This window comes from Enhydra lutris, unplaced genomic scaffold, assembly GCF_002288905.1.
Source record: "Enhydra lutris kenyoni isolate GAN:26980312 unplaced genomic scaffold, ASM228890v2 scaffoldscaffold71, whole genome shotgun sequence".
NCBI lineage: Eukaryota > Metazoa > Chordata > Mammalia > Carnivora > Mustelidae > Enhydra > Enhydra lutris.
The window spans coordinates 6,468,668-6,489,429 of record NW_019154155.1 but is presented as its reverse complement, the minus strand read 5'-3'; the positions used below and the strand labels follow the sequence as shown (position 1 = coordinate 6,489,429).

Sequence of the window (20,762 nt, the reverse complement as noted above, 5' to 3'; positions counted from 1 at the left end):
AGGAGTTTGGAAGAAACTCATTCCAACCTAACCCTCTGGATGCCTTTCAGGCTGAGGGGTTCAAGACATCAGTGAGGGAAGTAACTGTAGATGTGGTGGAAATAGCAAGCAAACTAGAATTGGGGCCTGATGATGGGAGCATACTGCTGCGATCCCATGATAAAACTTTAAACGAATGAGGAGCTGCTTCTATGGATGTGCAAAGAAAGTGGTTTCTTGAGATGGAATCTACTCCCGATGAAGATGCTGTGAAGACTGTTGAAATGACAACAAAGAACTTAAGCATACTACATAAATGTAGTTGATAACCCATCAACAGGGTTTGAGAGGACAGACTCCTGATTTTTAAAGAAGTTCTACTATGGATAAAATGGTACTAAACAGCACCACATGCTACAGAAAAATCCTTTCTGAAAGGAAGACTATTCATGAAGCAAATTTCAGTATCATCTTATTTTAAGAAATTACCACAACCACCCAACCTTCACCAACCACCAACCTGATTAATATTTTTTTAATTAAGGCATGCACTTTTTTAAAACATAATGCTATTTCACACTTCATAAACTACAGTTTATAGGTGTACATATTAACGTGCTGGGAAACCAAAGAATTCATGTGACACACTTCATTGTGATATTCACTCTACAGCACTGGTCTAGATCTGAATCTGCAGTTATCTCCAAGGTATGTCTGTAAGAGAGGTTTAAGAGGATTCCTATTCTGAAAGAAGTTCTACTGTGGGTAAAATGCTATGAAACAGTATCACAACTAGAGAAATCGTTTGGGGAATAAAGTCAAAAACCGCCACAGCCTTCCCAACCTTCAGCAAACACCACCCTGACCAGTCAGCTGAAAGAGAGTCCAAAATTGCCACAGGCTTCCCAACCTTTAGCAACCACCACCCTGATCAGGCAGAAGCCCATCAACATCAAGGAAAGACCTTCCACCAACAAAAAGATTACAATTCACTGAAAGCTTAGATGACAGCACTTTTTATCAATTAAAGTGTTTTTTCATTAAGCTGTGTATATTTTTTTAGACCTAATGCTTTTACACACTTGTTACACTACAGTATAGTGTAAACATAACTTTTACATGCACTGGGAAGGCAAAAAATGCATTTGATATACCTTACTGCAATATTTGCTTTACTCCAGTGGTCTGGTACTGAACCTGCAGTGTATGAGAGGTACACCTGTACTCTCTTATTCCCTGATACAACATTCCAGGCTCAGGCTGGACTTTTTAGTCCAGGAGTCAACTACTTCTCCACAAAACCCTAGCTCCTTTTATTAGAGAATGGTGTTTGGAACAAGAATCTAGGCCCTCTATGTGTGCTGTTACTGAGGCATCCCATCATTGCTTCTAGGTAGACAGGAGTTATGGAATGTATGTATGTATGTGAATCTACATATATACACACATCTGTACTTCTCTAAGTTAAATACCACTGAGTTCTACTGATAACCTTGATCCCAATTCATCATCACAGGATTCATTTTAGTTTTAGCCTTTTTCTCTTTTTTCTTTCTCCAACAATGAGAAACTCGTGTTTCCTTATCTATATTTACTGATCTGTTCGCTCAAAAAGGTATATACATTCTTTTTATTTTTTTTAAAGATTTTATTTATTTGACAGACAGAGATCACAAGTAGGTAGGGAGGAAGGCAGAGAGAGGAGGAAGCAGGCTCCCTGCTGAGCAGAGAACCCGAAGCGGGACTCGATCCCAGGACCCTGGGATCATGACCCGAGCTGAAGGCAGAGGCTTTAACCCACTGAGCCACCCAGGCGCCCCAAGTATATACATTCTTTTCACTAAAGACCTAATGAAAGTGGGAAAAAGGTACATACAAAAAATAGTTTCAGAAGTACTAACCCATATTCCTGTGAGAAACACATTAACCAGATTACCAAATATACTGCTTTTCTTCTAATTGGCCTATAGGGTCAAGATAGTGTTTTCAAAAATTATGGAGGTTTCTTATTTTCTTCCCCATCCCTTTTCAGAGTGTTAATGTTATTTACTTGAAATGCAATGTTATTTACTTGCAATTGCAATTATTCATTTGTTTGTTTTTTAAAGACTTTATTTTTAAGTAATCTCTAAATGTGGGGCTCAAACTGACAATCCCAAGGCTGAGTTGCATGCCCTATGACTGAGCTAACCAGGTACCCCCATTTGTGTGGATTTTTTTAATGCCTTCTTATGATTCTCCCTCATTGTCTGGTTAAATTATTTTATTTTATTTTATTTTTTGGCAAGTGAAGGGTAAGATTATTAATTCTAAAAGCCTAATTGGCAAATATAAACACAAGGGAAACATGGAATCAGAGTTTTATATTTGGGAGGAAAGGCTTCTTTTTCTTTGTACAAGTAGAACACACTTTAAAATACTTACAACTTCTAACATAAAAAGGAAAAAAAAACAAAGATGAAGAAATTGGGAAAAGGTCCCTTGTGTAAGGAGATTATATGGGGAATTTTATATAATAGTGATTCTCAAACTTTATGATGCATACCAATCATCTGGAATACTAAGCACAGGTGGTGGGGCTCTACCCTTATAATTTCTGATTGACAAGCTGGGGCATGTGGAGGCTTATAATCAGAATGCTGACATTGTCTGCCCAAATATAATTTGAGGATAAGTAATTTAGAGTAAAGAGCAGAGTAACTAAAAAAAAAAATAAAAAAATAAAAAAAGAGCAGAGTAACTGCAAGACAGAAACATATACACATTGATAAAAGCAGGTACAAAATTAGAAAAAATACATTAAAATATATTGAATATACCTATCTCCAGACCATAAAGACACCTGACATCTATTCAAGGCTCTTTGCATTCTTTTTTATTTATTTGCCATAAGCACCTTACTTTCTACCACAAGCACTTACTACTTCTATAACACTTTAAAAAACAAAACTTTGAGGGGTGCCTGGGCAGCTCAGTTGGTTAAGCCAGGCTCCCAGCTCAAAGGGGGTCTGCTTTTTCCTCTTCCTCTGCCTCTCTCCCTGTTCATGCTCTCTCTCTGCCTCAAATGAATAAATAAAATCTTTAAAAAATAAAACAAGGGTGCCTGAATGGCTCAGATGGTTAAGTGACTGCCTTCGGCTCAGGTCATGTTCCCACCAGGGTCCTGGGATGGAGGCCCACATCTGGCTCTCTGCTCAGCGGGGAGTCTGCTTCTCCCACCCTCTCCCTCTGCCTGCTACTCCTCCTGCTTGTGTTTTCTATCAAATAAATAAAAAATATAAAAATAAATAAATAAAATAAAGCACAGAAAACTCTGGAGCATCCAGGTGGAACAGTTAGTTGAACATCCAACTGTTGGTTTCAGCCAGGTCATGACCTCAGGGTCCTGAGATTCGGCCCCCTGGCAGGCTCCATGCTCAGAGGGAAGTCTGCTTGACATTCCTTCTCTCCCTCTGACCCTCCACCCCACACCTGCTCTTTCTCTCTCTCTAAAATTATTTTTAAAAAAGTTTTATGGGTGCCTGGGTGGCTCAGTCGGTTAAGCATCTGCCTTCAACTCAGGTCATGATCCCAGGAATCTGGGATTGAGCCCCGTATCACGCTCCCTGTTCAATAGGAAGCCTGCTCCTCCCTCTCCAACTACCCCTGCTTGTGTTCCCTCTCTCTCTGTCAAATAAATATTTTTAAAAAGTTTTTTTAAGGGGCACCTGAGTGGCTCAGTGGGTTAAGCCTCTGCCTTCGGCTCAGGTCATGATCTCAGGGTCCTGGGATCAGACCCCACATTAGGCTCTCTGCTCAGCGGAGAGCCTGTTTCCCTCTCTATCTCTGCCTGCCTCTCTACTTGTGATCTCTCTCTCTCTCTCTGTCAAATAAATAAAATCTTTAGAAATAAAAAAATAAGTTCTTTTAAACAAAAAAACAAAACATTAAGTTTTCTTTACTCTATCATAGCTCTGTTCATAACATTTCCTAACTATTTTGATTTTTAACAACTTTTAAGAGTAACATTTATCTCATATTTCACAATTAAATACTGCTAGTACAAGAAAAGCTGTTAATTTTTATTTATTATTTTTTTAAAAGATTTTTATTTATTTGACAGAGAGAGATCACAAGTAGGCAGAGAGGTAAGCAGAGAAAGAGAGAGAGAGAGAGAGAGAGAGAGAGAGCAGGCTCCCCGCTGAGCAGAGAGCCCGATGCGGGACTCGATCCCAGGACCCTGAGATCATGACCTGAGCCGAAGGCAGCAGCGTAACCCACTGAGCCACCCAGGTGCCCTGTTAATTTTTTTTTTAATACACTTTGGATCAACCACTCCTCAAAGTCCTTATTTAACCTAGAAGACTTTAAGTTGACCATTACAGTTGCCCATTTTACACTGAGACTTTAAATACCCATATCCCTTATCATGTATTCCACTCCCACAAATCTTTTTTTAAGCAAATTATCAGAAGCACAAAGATATATAAAAGCATTCACAATAGTATTATACACATGGAAAAACTAGAAACTAAAACTAAAAACTAAAATATCCATCTCTAGAAAAATGATCCAGTAAACCACAGTACATTCTTACAACAAATTATATGCAATACCTAAGCCCCTTATGTAAGTTCACAGTGAATGCAATCAAATGTCCATAACCAGCTTAAAAAAATCATAGTTCCGGGGCGCCTGGGTGGCTCAGTGGGTTAAAGTCTCTGCCTTCGCTCAGGTCATGGTCCCAGGGTCCTGGGATCAAGCTCCGCATCTGGCTGTCTGCTCAGCAGGGAGCCTGCTTCCTCCTCTCTCTCTCCCTGCTTCTCTGCCTACTTGTGATCTCTGTCAAATAAATAAATAAAATCTTAAAAAAAAAAAAAATAGTTCCAAAAAATTATGCTAATTTATAGAATGATTCCCAGAGTACAGTCAAAATATAGACACATTTTGTTATTTTTTTCTGTATTTTCCAACTTGTACAACTTGTTTATAGTAGGCAGTAGGGAATTTTATTAAAAACACAATGAAAACTACATATATTCACATATATATTACAATGATGTTCTTTTACCTCAGTTGTATTTGCTTCCGTTTTTGTAACTCTTGGTTTCTGAGTTCCTCCAAGCGTCTGAGTTCTTCTTGACGCCTCATGAGATCTATAAAATATTGATTACACATTAATATTTTTACCTTCCCTTTCTGTATTTTTTAAATCTGTAATCACACAGTTCTCTATTGCTGGCAATACTTTTAGTAACTTATTCATACTCATACACCTAGCTCTTTTTGTATATTATTTTATAATGGAAGATTATAAGCTATGTAATGAGTCAAATTAGTATCTTTTCTGGACCTGTTTCTTCATATGTATGAAAACAAAAAAATTTATCCTTATGTTAAGAAATTAAAATGGGTAGTAACTGTTTTAATGTAAAGCCTGGAACATACTAAAAACAGAATAAATGGTAGCTATATTTTCATATATTCAGCTGGGAATATAAAGCCCAGAAAGATGCCTTGGGAGACAGGAGCAGAGGGCACATAAGAACAAACAGTAAGAATAATGGGATACCGTTTAACTTCCAAAGAGTATCTCTGCCAGTAAAATTAACGTAAGATTCCTCCCACACAAAGTCAATTTCTTATGAAAAAAGGCAATGAGAGAATTTTTATAAGTGGGGAAGGGCTGAATTCTGATACAACAAGATTACTTTAAACAAGATGAACAGGGACACCTGGGTGGCTCAGTGGGTTAAAGCCTCTGCCTTGGCTCAGGTCATGATCCCTGGATCAAGCCCCGTATCGAGCTGTCTGCTCAGCGGGGAGCCTGATTCTCCCTCTCTCTCTCTGTCTGCCTCTCTGCCTACTTGTGATCTGTCAAATAAATAAATAAAATCTTTCAAAAAAAATTTTAAAAATAAACAAGATGAACATTCCCACAGTCACCAAACCCTGCCATATCATCAAGAACAGGGGTTCCAGAGTAGTATAAGAATAGAAAAAGTACATCTTTGCCCATGTGCTATGAAAATCTTTGAAGTATCTTACCAAACTATGTGTGCATACACATATGGATTAAAAAATATTGAAATACTCTGGGTGGCACAATTATTGGTTGCTTTTATTTCCCTTTCCTCTTATCACATTATCTGAAATTTCTAATGTAAACATAAATTATCTCAATTAAGCATTTCTTAATAAATCACTACATCAAAAACTTAAAAAACAAAATACTAACAGTTATAGTTATTCTACATGCCAAGAGCCCTAATAATATAACCATAACAAAGTAGGCATCATAACCCTAACAAGGTAAACATTATCTTCCCCATTTTAATGACTGAAAACAGACTGAATTATGTATTACTTATGTCAAAGAAAAAAGATTCAGATTTATCAATGTATTATAACCATCCAGCTAGGGTAAGGTAGTGACCAGGGGATTCCAACAAGATGCCTCAAAACACTTAGCTACCTTAAAAACCATCAAAACCTACTACAATAATTTCAAACATTGAGACCATTAGTTGTCAACCTTAATTGCTTTTTAGAACTATCTAAGTACCTTTTAACCAGACCAATTAAATCAAAATCTCTTGTGATGGAGACATCAATGTTTTTTTGAAGCACCAGAGCTGACTCCACTGTATAAACATTGAGAACCATAAACTATTAGATAATTGCTTTAGCTGGAGAAACCTAGTAGACACCAAAAATATATAATCTGCTTATATTCCTAAGGGGAAATGCTCCAGTAAGCCAAAATGTACAAAGTGTACTATGATCATTAATTATCGAAGAAAAGCCTATCCAGTATATCCTGTAACAATTTTGTCATGGTTTTGCAGGTTAGCCGCTCTTAAATCAGGGACAAATTACCATATATAATAATGTAAAAATATGCATTACAGTTTCTTCCAGGAGTAAGAAAAAAACATAAACATTTGTTTTCTGACAAATGGACTTTCTCCTTCTAAGCTGTGCCGGTTGAGAAAACTGCTTTAACCTCTCCGGTAGTATTTCCTCATCCATTAACGCTGATATAATATAGCTCAAAGAATCCAAAAATAAAGTTTTCATAAAAGCACATTATCCAATTTAAGAGCACTATCAACTTAAAGTAAAACTACCATTTACATTTAGTAAATTATTTCTTTTAAGTTGCTAATATCTGAAGTTCCTGAAATTTCAATAAAGCTTACATATTTGTACAGTGCCAAAGTAATATCCTTATGGGGGAATAAGTTACCAAAAAAAAAAAAAATATATATATATATATAGATAGATAGATAGATAGATAGCTGGGATGTTTCCAATCTTTGATGCAGTAAATCACAGTCACAAGAATTTTTCTTAAAAAAAAAAAAAAAAATTTCAAAGGCATCCATCCATACACATAAAGACATCAGCTGCAGCACTATTTATTACTAGGCCAAAAAATATGTGAAAGTGCTTTCCTAATTTAATGACAAAGAACATAAAATTACATCTATAATTTCAATATAATATAAATAAATGGGAATATCTGGGAATAAAGACAAATTTAAAGTTTGATCTGGACTGTGTTTTCTCAACCCATATATACTCTCTGATCTAAGAGTCTATTTTCCAGAAATATAGGCACTGAATCTATAGATTTTAAGGGCGTATTTAGTCCCAAAGAAAAGCTGAAACACTATGCTATTAAAACAAGATGTATCTTAATCACTAGAACAAAAAGACGGAAAAATATAATAAAGTACAATAAAATGTTAGTAACAGAATCTAAGTAGTAAACACCTTAAAATCCCTTCAACATTATGTTTAAAATTTCTCTTAACAAGGGATGCCTGGGTGGCTCAGTTAAGCATTTGACTCCTGATCTTGGGGTTTTGAGTTCAGGCCCCGTGTTGGGCTCCATCCATTCTGGATATGGAGCTTACTTAAAAAGAAAAAAAGAAAAGGAAAAAAAAATTAACAAAATGTCTGGGGTGGGGTGGGGGGCAGGGAACACATCCTGGGTTAAATTACTGGACTTAAGAAGAAAGAATCCACACATACACCCCAATGTTTATAGCAGCAATGTCCACAATAGCCAAACTATGGAAAGAGCCTAGATGTCCATCAACACTTGAATGGATAAAGAAGATGGGGAGATATATATATACACAATGGAATATTATCAAGCCATCAAAAAAAAGAAATCTTGCCATTTGCAATGACATGGAAGTAGAGGGTATTTGGCTAAGTGAAATAAATCAGAGAAAGACAATTATCACATGCTCTCACTGATACGAGGAATCTGAGAAACAAGACAGAGGGTCATAGAAGAAGGGAGGGGAAAATGAAACAAGACAAAACCAGAAAGGGAGCCAAACCGTAAGAGACTCTTAATCTTAGGAAACAAACTGAGGGTTGCTGGAGTGAAGAAGGGTGGGAGAGATGCGGGTGCTGGGTGATGGACTGGGGAGGGTCTGTGCTATGGTGAGCGCTGTGAATTGTGTAATACTATGAATCACAGACCTGTACCCTTGAAACAAATAATGTATTATATGTTAATAAAAAAACAAAATAAATAATAAGAAATAAAAAATAAAATAAAAAAAGAAGAAGCCAGATCAAGTCACTTACGAGACAAAAAATTTCAGGCTTACTTCAGAGCAACATCCCCACAGAAACATCCAATGTTAGAAGACGATGAAACATGCTATCAAGTACTTAAGAAAGGAAGAGAGAAAAAGATCCATGAGTTTCAAACACCAGTTTAAAATATAAGGATCGGGGCACCTGGGTGGCTCAGTGGGTTAAGCCGCTGCCTTCGGCTCAGGTCATGATCTCAGGGTCCTGGGATCGAGCCCCGCATCGGGCTCTCTGCTCAGCGGGGAGCCTGCTTCCCTTCCTCTCTCTCTGCCTGCCTCTCTGCCTACTTGTGATCTCTCTCTGTCAAATAAATAAATAAAATCTTTAAAAAAAAAAAAAACAAAAACAAAAAAAAATAAAATAAAATAAAATATAAGGATCATAGATAATATTTTAGAAGACACAGACTGCAAGGAATGTTGTTTTTATGAACCCTTCCTTAAATCATGAGGATAAACATCAATCAAATGAACAGAAAAGTCATGGCTCATCTATTTAAAGGAGGGTTAAGATTTCAACATGTGAGGATTATCATGAAAGAACATTAAGCTGAAATGAAAACATGATATTGAAGAGTTATGTGCACTTCCCTGTTCCCGCCAGCATTATCCACAGCAGTGAACATATGGAAACAACCTAAACATCCATCAACGAGTTAATGGATAAAGATGTGGTGTGTATACGTACATACATATGTACATACACACAACAGAATATTATTCAGCCACAAGAAAATGAAACCCTACGTTTCCAAAAACATGGATAAACCCTAAGGGCATTACAGCTCAGTAAAATATGCCCAAAAAAAAAACCAAACAAACAAAAAAAAACCAAATATTGCCTAGAACTTACATGTGGAATCCGAAAAACTCATAGAAACAAATTAGTAAAAAAGTGTCTGTCAGAGGCTGGGAAGTGGGGTAAATAGAGAAAGCTTGATATAAAGGTAAAAACTTTCACCTGTAATAATAAGGCCTGAGAATTCAACATACAATGTAGCGACTATAGTTGATAATACTGTATTGTGTAATCGAAAACTACTAAGTAAAAACTGAATGTTCTGCAACACCAGAAAAATAAACAAAATCAGATTTTACACTAAAAAGAAAAAACCTGGGGTGCCTGGGTGGCTCAGTGGGTTTAAGCCTCTGCTTTCGGCTCAAGTCATGATCCCGGGGTCCTGGGATCGAGCCCCACATGGGGCTCTCTGCTCAGCAGGGAGCCTGTTTCCCTCTCACTTTCTGCCTGCCTCTTTGCCTACTTGTGATTTCTGTCAAATAAATAAATAAAATCTTAAAAAAATAAAAAATAAAATAAAAAGAAAAAACTTAATGTCATAAATCAGAAGCAAAAATAAATTTTGAGAGGAAAAGAGAATGAAGGAGGAATAAATTATGCCTATTTCCTTGTTTTTTTTCCCCTTCAGTAATTAGGATCAAAAGACACTTAAAGGCAATTTACTTCCTCTACTTGATTTATCAGTACGAGGGCATACATAAACAGCGATAATACAATCCTAAAATTCCAGTGGTGGAAGAGGAGAGAGTAGTAACAAATGTATGGCAGTTAATCTCATCTACTCAAAGTTTATAAACTATAGGAACAAAGATAATACAAAAATAACCATGAAGAAAACTCGAACTGCTTCTTATGCTGATGATCAAAAACAGGGAGAAGGAAAAAAATAACCTATAATAGTATAATGGAATTTAGATCTAGAAAGGATTAAATAAACATCAGCAAGGTACAAAAGTACAATTATTAAAACATATTGGTGTATCTATTAAGATTTACAAAATTTAAAAAAAAATTTACAAAATTTTGCTATGATCCATACATATGAAGAAGCACTGCTTTTACTAACTGCAAAAAGAACCAGATATCAATCAACAGAGGATGAGTTAAATTAATTATATCCATTTAATAGTATCATGCACCCATTTAAAAGATGAAGCACATCTTCTGTAGAAAGTAAAATAGCAAGGTACAGAAAAAGATAAATAGGGGATTTTTTTGGTTATAAATACATATACATATCTACTGACATAGTCAAGTTTTCTTTTCATTAAGGGATATACAAAAGAAACTGCAAGGTACAAAAGAAACTATGATTCCTACAAGACAGTAGAGAGTGGAGGACGGAAGGGGAGGAGAAACTTTTTCTATACTATTTGAGTTTCCTATTTCCATAATAGGTGAACTAAAGAGCTGTTTCTGTTTCTGCACAGCAACAGAACAACAATTACCTAAAGTTCCTCCTCAACCTGAATAAATCCTTAGAAATGCTGTATGAAATATAAAATTGTAGAACCAAAGTATAAATTTTAAAAAAATTTTACACAAACGCTAAAATTTATCACCCGCAGACTTTTGCTAGAATACAAGATGTACTTCAGCAGAAGTAAACCCAGAAGGAGTAGGCTACACTACACAATGTGCTTTTCTAATAATACTGTAAACCAAAATATTGTTAACAGGGGTTTTAAAGAAACACACAAAAAGCAATGGAAAAAAAAAGTTTATGGAAAATAACTTTGCAAAATTATTCTGCTTCAAAAGTTAAGCCTTAGGGATGAGGCAAATCTAAGAGCTCAGAAGAGCTTTATGAGGCCAAAAGAAACGTTCTTTGTCATCACTATATCCTCAAATATCTCAGTGTCTTCTACAGCTGACATTAAAAAATATGTGAAGTAATGACTATTACACAATTGTTTGTCATCATCAGCAACAAATATCTTGTAGTACAAATGCTTCCATATTTAATCAATGTTATGTCCTAACTATAACATGACCTTAGACAGTGGCAAAGTGCCCAGCAGGCTATGAGTAGAAAACAATTCGTATTGAACAGAAGTACTAGAGTAATCATGGGACCCAGGAAATTAAATTTTAAAAAATTTCCCAGTTGATTGTGATGTATAACCAAATTTTAAAACCACAAAACCACCAGACTAGATAACCTTGAAGATCTCTCTTCCATCTCTAAGCACTGATTCTATAACCTTATCTTATAAAACAATTTAAAATTTTCTGCTAGATAAGAGACTTACATTATGTAATATAAATGAGTTCAATTTTCTTAGAAGAGTGAACTTACAGAACTGCTAAGTTTAGCATCCAAGTGAAACCAGAAATGTCTGACTAGTTTCTATAGTTTCAGCAGTTACTTAGTGACTTGATCATATATTCAATAAATATTTACTGATCAGAAAAAAATAAATAAACCCCAGACTTTTAGGAATCAAGAATCTAACAAAAGGACTGAAAGATGAATGATCATATTTTTCACCTTTAAAAGAAATACTGGCTCTAGTATAAAGAATAGTTCAGAGGAGACCAGGATTAAATGACAGTCTAGTAAGAAGTTTACTGAAGAAATCTAGGCATCCTGGTGCCTTTATCTCTAGGGGTAGCCAAGAGAAAGTAGGTACACTGAAATGCTAAATTTAAAAAAAAAAATTAACAACCAAATAGAAAGCAATCAAATGCTTATTTTAAGAAATATAATACCTAGGGGGCGCCTGGGTGGCTCAGTGGGTTAAAGCCTCTGTCTTCGGCTCAGGTCATGATCCCAAAGTCCTGGGATGGAGCCCCACATAGGGCTCTCTGCTCAGCAGGGAGCCTGCTTCCTCCTCTCTCTCTGCCTGCCTCCCTGCCTGCCTACTTGTGGTCTGTCTGTCAAATAAATAAATAAAATCTTTTAAAAAAAAAAAAAAAAAAGAAATATAATACCTATTATGGATAGTTGAAAAATGAGTGACAGGAATAACCAGAAGAAATTATTTGGAGAACTAAGGAACAGAAAAGAGGAGAAGAGATAAACAATAAAGAAAGATAGGCATAAAAGGAAACCACCAAGAAGATAGGGGATAAGTGAGCTTCTAGATATATTTAAGCAGCTTGTCATGTTAGGTATTTGACCAGTGAATATGAGAACAGATGATCACCCATTAAGACTGCTCTTAAAGGTTCAGTGAGCTGTTTCAAATGTTTCAAATATTCTTGCCAACTACAAAGAATTCAGTCTGCATGAATCCCCATATTTATCAGCACACACGAATCTTTTTCACCCCTGCCAAAGAATATCCATCTGTAATCTGTAATCTTCAGACCCACAGTACAATCTTTTTTTTTTTTTTTAAAGATTTTATTTATTTATTTGACAGAGAGAAAGAGAGATCACAAGTAGGCAGAGAGAGAGAAGGGGAAGCAGGCTCCCCACCAAACAGAGAGCCGGACGTGGGGCTCGATCCCAGGACCCTGGGACCATGACCCGAGCCGAAGGCAGAGGCCCTAAACCACTGAGCCACCCAGGTGCCCCCCCATAGTACAATCTTAAATAGCCAGAGTTTGTCATAATTCTTCTTTCCAATAAACAAAATCTTTTTTAAAACCAGTTTTAAATTCAGTTGGTTTAATTCCAGTTGGTCAACATACAGTGTTATGTTAGTGTCAGGTGTACACCAAAACAAAATCTTGATATGTGACTTTATGCCAAATCTATACACCCTGAGGTGCCCTTTTTTTCCTTTTTAAACATGGGGCTTGAACTCACAACCCTGTGATCAAGACCTGAGTTGAGAACAACAGTAAGACACTGTGGGGCGCCTAGGTGGCTCAGTCATTGGGCATCTGCCTTCAGCTCAGGTCATGATCTTGGGGTCCTGGGATCAAGCCCCACATCAGGCTCCCTGCTCAGTGGGAAGCCTGCTTCTCCCTCTCCCACTCCCCCTGCTTGTGTTCCCTCTCTCACTCTCTCTCTGTCAAATAAATAAATAAAATCTTTTAAAAAGAAAAGAAAACAAAACAAAACAAAACAAAAGAATCAGAAACTTAACCAACTTAGCTACCCAGGCACCCAAAAACGTATTTTAATAAGATATTTTTGCTTTTCTGTTTTTTTTTTTTTTTTTTAAAGGAAGTTCTCTTGGAAAAGGGAGATTTTTGTTTCTAACACAGTGGAAGTTCCAACTAGCTCAAAACTCCTAACAGGCAACTTAAATAACAGGTATCCCTGGGAAATATAAACAAGACTTAAAAAAAAAAAAAAAAAATCATACTGTATCTACATGAAAACCCATTTTTACCTTGCCTCATTAACATTAATTGGTGTTCGTGCCTAGCTGCTTCCATTTCTGCTTCCAGTTTCTCTTTGGCTTCTCTGATGTTTCTATCAACCTGCTCACGCTGCTGCTTTTCCATTTCATCAAGAGCCTTCCATCGAGATGCATACTCAAATTCAAAGGTTCCAGGTTGAGCAAAACGTGGTGGCTGTTCTCTTTCCCTAAGTTTACATTTGAAAACATACAGAAATGTATGTTTAAAAGTCAAAACAAATATGAATAATAAGGACTACCATTTACTAAGCAGTTATAATGTTCATGGCACTGTGTCAGATTTACCTCATGGTCAGTATTATAATACACGTTTTAACAACCATGAGTTTAAGAAACTGCCCAAGAACGCAGCTAGTAAGAAGAGAACCAGGACTCAAACCTACGCAATCTGATACTACAAGCTGTACTCCCCTAATTATCACCTTTAATAAGGCTTTCTGATTTTCACTCAACAAATAATTTTACATAAGGCAATCTGCAACACATGAAACAAATATGCCCTAAATAGTCTAGATCAATTTTTTTTTCTACAAGTATTAGCTTTTAGGAATAGTAATAAAAGCAGATAGTTGAGTGTTACGTGCTAGATTAATAGGCAATGCCAAAAAATAAAGGCTTCACTTGTAAATATGTCTGTTAATTGTTGTACCTCAATTAACCTTAGCACAGTATCTGGCACACTGTATACAATTAACATTTATTTCTTGAACGAATAAAAGATCAGCAAACAAATGACCAAAAATTAAGAAAAAAAGATTTATGAATGTACCTGAAATTCAAAGAATTTTTAATTATTCTTGCCTATCATAGCTTCTATAAAGAAATATTAATAAAAACATAATCCCTATCCCACCAGTAAAAGTATAGATGCCTTATAATCTTAAATTTCAACTTTTATTTTGGGGAAAATGGGTAGGCAGACAAATTTGGGAGATAAAAAGGGAGGCTGTCACAGAAGAAAAGATATAATAACAAGAAACAGCATTAAAGATTTTCAGAGGCACATACAGAAAATCAAAGTTAACCGTGACCTGTTATTGTATACCTAAAAAACCAACTTGGACCCTTTCCTCTGAAAACACTGACTGGAAAAGGCAAAGGAATAGAGGGTGGGGATCAACCACCTACTAATTTTTCTCAAAGAATTATCTGTCAGTAGTTCCTAAATCAGACTTAGACTATAATCACAAATACTAAAAAAATCTTCATTTTCTCCAATATGGATCTGAGGATTTAGAATTAAATTTTGAATCATGTTGCTTGGGCTTTGTGAACATTCCCTTCTGAGCATAACTCTTTAGTAGCAAAACTGGAAATATAATGAGATTTGTAAGGTTTGCTGGGTAATTAAATCATTACATAAATAAATATTACTGTATGCATATAAATTCCACTTTTTGTAAGGCCCTTATAATTCCAGTTTTCTGATTCTTGAATCCCAAAGTATGCTCTAGTTCAAATTTGTAATGATAAACTATAACCAGAAAAAAAGTCAAGTGACTAGGAAATCATAGTAGTCTTTGAAAAATAGCGTTATATGAGATATTAAAATGGTTCTGAATTACTAATGATTATACTACTGATTCTTCTCCCCTAAAATATTTTCTTCCCTTGCTTCCAGGACACACTGCTGGCTGATTCCCTGCTACAGCAATGACTGTTCCCACTCTTTGCTAATTCCTTCAGTGCGTCCCAACTTCTATATACTAGAGTATTCCAGGGCTCAATCCTTTGACATAGTTACATATCACATGCGGTAACTGTACCTCAGAAAGCTCATCTTAATTCCAGATGCAAATCCAACTACTTACTGGACATCTCCATTTGGGTGTTCGAAACCATGTCAAACTTACCATGTCTAAAACAAGGTTCCTGAACTTCCTCCCCCAAAACTGCTCCTCCTACAAGATTCTCTAGATCGATCATTAGAAATTTCCATATTCCTGGTTACTTCTGCCAAAAACCACGTAATCGTGCTTTTAACTCTCTTTCTCACACATCCATCAGCAAAATCCAAAGTCTATTTTCAAACTATATCCAGATTCTGACCACTTTTCACCATCACCCCTATAAGCTCCCATTTCAGCAGGCTCCTAATTTACCATCCCCCCAATTCCACTCTTGGTTCTTTACAAATCTATTCTTAAAACGGTAGCCCAAAAGCTACTGTTAAGATTAAGTCACTATGCTGCTCCTTCCTTTCTCATAAAATACAAGTCAGTAAAGCACAACAATCTGCACTCTTCCCAAGGTCCTATCCCTACCTCCTCCCTACTATTTCCCCTCCTTACTCACTATTGTCCAGCTAAACTGGCCTTTCTACTGTTCCTAGAACTTGCCAGAGTCCTCCCTCAAAGCCTTTATAATTTCCTCCGCCGAGATCACTATTCTACTTCATCCCACTTCTGACCCTACATAGCTAGCTTCTTCCTTCCCACTCCTTCAAGCTCTTAATCAAATGTCACCCTCTAAGGTGGGCTTCCCCAACCACCCATACAAAGCAGCACACTACTCTGCTCCACAGCATCCACTTTCCCATCTTTCTGCCATATCTGTTTTACTAATTTTATTCTTTACCCTCCTTACCACCCCCACATAGCATGAATTTCTGGCCTATTTTGTTCACTGATACATCTCCTGCACCAGGCATATAACAAGCATTCATATTACTCATTTAAATCAACTACAAAGAAAAACATTCAACTGCACTAAAAAAATGCTAATTAAAATAACGTATAACGTTATTTATTAAAATAACGCATAACGTTATTTATTAAAATAACGCATAAAATATCATTTCGAACATCCACTATCAATCTTAAAATCATACACTCATCTTTCTATCACAATGAAGAAAAATACCTTTATACATACACCAAGAGAAGACTGGTGTACTTCTGGAAAACCATTTGCCAGTATTAATCAACTTTAAATATACACACAGTTTTTACACCTTATGTGTAAGATATTTTACACCTTATGTGTTTTACACCTTATGTTAGTAAGATTTTTAAATAGTAATTCTCACAATTTAATACAAGTTTTATAATTTTTGTTTCCTATTTCTTGTATCTCCACCACCAGAAATATAAGCATCAGGAAGGCAAAAAACAGTTCAAAGTTGCACAGATAGCACGTGGATCAGTGCCTAGCACAAAAGCTCTCCAGTATTTATTGAATTCATGCATGCAAATATATTAGTTTTATTCAGCATAATGAACAAGTAACTGGTTAAAACAACAAAATATGGCATTTTATGAAAGATATTTCTCAATTACTGAGCAAAAAGCAACTGGTAAAAGAATAATGCACATTCCAAAACAGGCTACTCTTCTTTATGCTTATCGTGGGCTTACCCTAGGTAAATAACTAGGATCTTCCAGGCTTTACCCCCACCAAAAGTCTCCCTTTAACTTACAGTACACCTAAATATACTAATTAAAGAAACAGTACACCTAAAATATACTAATTAAAAAATATTTTTAAAATATATTAATTAAAGAAATGTCTAAATTATATAGTTTCCCTGATATAATTACAGATAGCCTCCATCTACCTACCCACACCTGCCTCAATTATAAAAGCAGACTTTTCTAAGTTAATGTTCTACCCATACACAAAAGAAGAATAAAACTCCTGGTAGACCAGGACACTCTACTAACCAGATTATATGACTGAACAGAACACCTTATAATCCAACAATACTTGATAACAGATGTGATGTAATAAATATCCTTGATGGCAAATATATAAAATATCTTTATTAATAAAATCTTACTTATGATATTGTTGGGTTTTCTGCATTAGCTTCTCTGGCAAGCCATCTTCATCATCAAACTGCTCCATAGGCTCCACAATGACTGGACGAGGGGTCCTGGGTAGGTAAAAGTGTAAGAGTTACTATGGTGTCTGGAATTAACATCCCCCTAGAAATTCTTTATAATAATTCCAAGATATATATGTGGGAAATTTCTCTCTTGAGAAAAATGTCACATACTCTTAAAATCAGTCAGTAAACATTTACTGCATCAAGATACAAATAAACATCTAAGTCAGACAAAGATGAATGCTTTACAGAGCATAACCCACTCAAAACAGGAGTAAATCAACATCTCTGAACCTGCATAATCACTATAGTTAACTTTTACAAATTATGATAGAAAAGAATGAGTACCTAATTCACCTTTTCTGTGGAATCATCACTCCCATATCCTACCACCTCAAATTCCCACCTCCCAGCCTCCCTGTGCCTAACCAACTCTTACTCAGAAAACCTTTCTAAAACCTAAAATGAGGGATGCCTGGATGGCTCAGTTGGTTAACCATCTGCCTTCAGCTTAGGTCATAATCCCAGGGTCCTGAGATTGACTGAGCCACACAGGCGCCCCTGATCTCAGGGTTTTGAGTATGAGCTCCATGTTGGGTACAGAGGTTACTTAAAAATAAAATACTTATTTTTAAAAAATGACTCCTGGACTAGTTAAAGACATTTAATTTTTTTTTCTTTTTTCTTTTTTTTGACAGAAAGAGAGAGCCAGAGAGCACAAGTGGAGTGAATGGCAGAGGGAAAAGAAAAAGCTGAGCAGGGAGCCTGATGGAGGGCTTGATCCCAGGTCCCTGGGATCATGACCTGAGCCAAAGGCAGATGCTCAACTGACTGAGCCACCCAGGTGCCCCGCTAATAAAGACATTTTAGAGAGGAAAAGGAAACAGAAGCAAATGTGGAATCACCTTGGAGTGATGGACACAATGGGATTATAGAAACCTCACATAAACTGAGCAGAAACCCAAAAGAAAAAAAGGCCTCAATTGGTACAACATGTAAAAAATTAAAGTGTGATAAAGAATGAGTAAATACAGCCTCAAATATCACATGCAACCCAATCACATAGAAAAAAATAGCTAAGAGTTCCTATACCCATGGGAGGACATGGTACTTCTAAGAGGACCCAGAGAGGCCCAAGGACAAATGAAAGAAGATGCACTAAATTATCTACTTACCCACTGGAAGACATTGCAGGACCACAAACATCAGAATAATAGGCCCAGATAAGAACTACACCTCAGCAGAAGCCAACAAAGACAAACTCACCCCCACCCCACTTCAATACCAGAAGGCCACTACCCCCCAAGAGAAAAAACAGGAGACTCAAGAAGGAAAACATACTAAGCAAATCATTCACACTCAGAACATGACAGAATTACTTAGAATTGACAAGATTAATTTTATGAAGTCAAGGAAATGTGAACAAAATTAGAGAATATAATGACATCTCTACTCTCAAATAATGCTGAGTTTTTAAACCATAAATTTTGAATTTTCAACATATGAATACAGACCACCAGACACACTAATACATGGGGGTGAATACAGCCCTGAGACAAAACTTGACCAAAGCATATATTTATACCTTGTTCCTGGAATTCCATTTCTAAAGAGATACATGAATAAGTAAGCAAAGATCCATCAGTCACAACCACATTCATCATATTACATAAAACAAAATGACTACACGTAGTGTTCAAGAGAAGTCCTTAAGGGACTCTCTTATTTTTTTTTTGTTGGGTTATATGCTAAAATGTGAACATAGTAATTTATACTTCCACCACCAGCAGGTATGCCTAGGTAATTCTTGTTTTCCTATTTACATAAGCAAAAGCAATGTGAACATTTAAGGTTTCACAGTATGCACTACTCCCTGTAAAAATTCCCCTTGTCCATTATCTCACACATCTTGTTTATTTCACTTTGATCTTCTGGTGTTTAAAAAAAAGGGTTTTTTGGGGCGCCTGGGTGGCTCACTGGGTTAAAGCCTCTGCCTCCCAGGGTCCTGGGATCGAGCCCCGCATCGGGGCTCTCTGCTCAGCAGGGAGCCTGCTTCCTCCTCTCTCTCTGCCTGCCTCTCTGCCTACTTGTGATCTCTGTCAAATAAATAAATAAAATCTTTTTTAAAAATAAATAAATAAAAATTTAAAAAAGGGTTTTTAAAAAAGATTTATTTATCTGAGAAAGACAGCAAATGCAAGTGAGGAAGGGGCAGAAGGAGAGAGAAAGAATCTCAAGCAGACTCCCCAATGGGCTTGGAGCTGGAGCCCAATGCAGGGCTCAATCTCACGACCCATGAGGTCATGACCTAAACTGAAATCAAGAGTTGGATGCTTAACCAACTGAACCACCCACGTGTCCCTAAAATAATTTTTACAACCTAACTTAAATTCTGTGTATAGATACAATTACTTACTCTTTTTATAAATGTAGGAAAATATTTCATAGAACACAAGACGAAAAGGAAGCAAATCAAAGTGGTCAACCATTAATGTTAAATCTGGAGTTGTTATCTGTAGACTTTTTCTTCTCCACACTTTGCCCCCAAATTAACCAATCATTAGTTTGGTTGTAATACTAATACTTGTCCATAACAAGTTTTATATAAAATCAATCAGTCCTGTGAAATCCTATCATTCGGAAGGGACCTCTGATGTTTCAATAAACATCTCTTTAGATTTTCCTTTCTGCTAGATATACGTAATTTTACACAAAATGCATCACCTATCCATGCTTTCTTCAGACATCCTGTATCACTCAATAAAAAATGGCACCATTTCAGATGTATGCATGCACCGTAATTTCTTAACCATAAATACGGGTGGACATTTAAGGTTTCCATGTTTTCTGAAACGGTACATAATGATGAACATATTTGTGACTGACCTTTCCTCACTTATTCAAATATCTCTTTAGAAGCAGAATGGTGGGAACAAGGTGTTACATATAAAGTACTAAAACCATAATGGCTTAAAAGATGATGCAACATTTTGTGTATGGAATTAAAAAGTGATTATGTAAGGATAACAACTTGTTTCACTACTAAATAATCCTTGTAGATATATATCATTTTGCAGGATTTTTTTCAATTTTAGTCTTTAATACAGTTGCGAATTGGAGAATAATGATAAAATAATCCCTAGAAAGATGAAATAAGATGTTTTATGATAGAGGAAAAATATAACAACTAGACCAGATATTATCTTAGATTATAAAATGGACCAGCGGACCCTTATAGTAAA

General features: G+C 36.1%; 1 protein-coding gene across 1 annotated transcript in view; it reads right to left on the bottom strand.

Annotated features, from left to right (window-relative positions):
- The window catches only part of LOC111159878 (paraspeckle component 1), a 71,537-nt gene that overhangs the window by 31,142 nt on the left and 19,633 nt on the right, over nt 1-20,762 (bottom strand). Inside the window, exons 3-5 of the mRNA XM_022522530.1 lie at nt 17,473-17,568; nt 13,665-13,861; nt 5,030-5,114 (exon numbers count right to left, since the gene is read on the bottom strand). Of these exons, the coding sequence (XP_022378238.1) occupies nt 5,030-5,114; nt 13,665-13,861; nt 17,473-17,568 (378 nt within the window). The remainder of the gene's footprint in view (nt 1-5,029; nt 5,115-13,664; nt 13,862-17,472; nt 17,569-20,762) is intronic.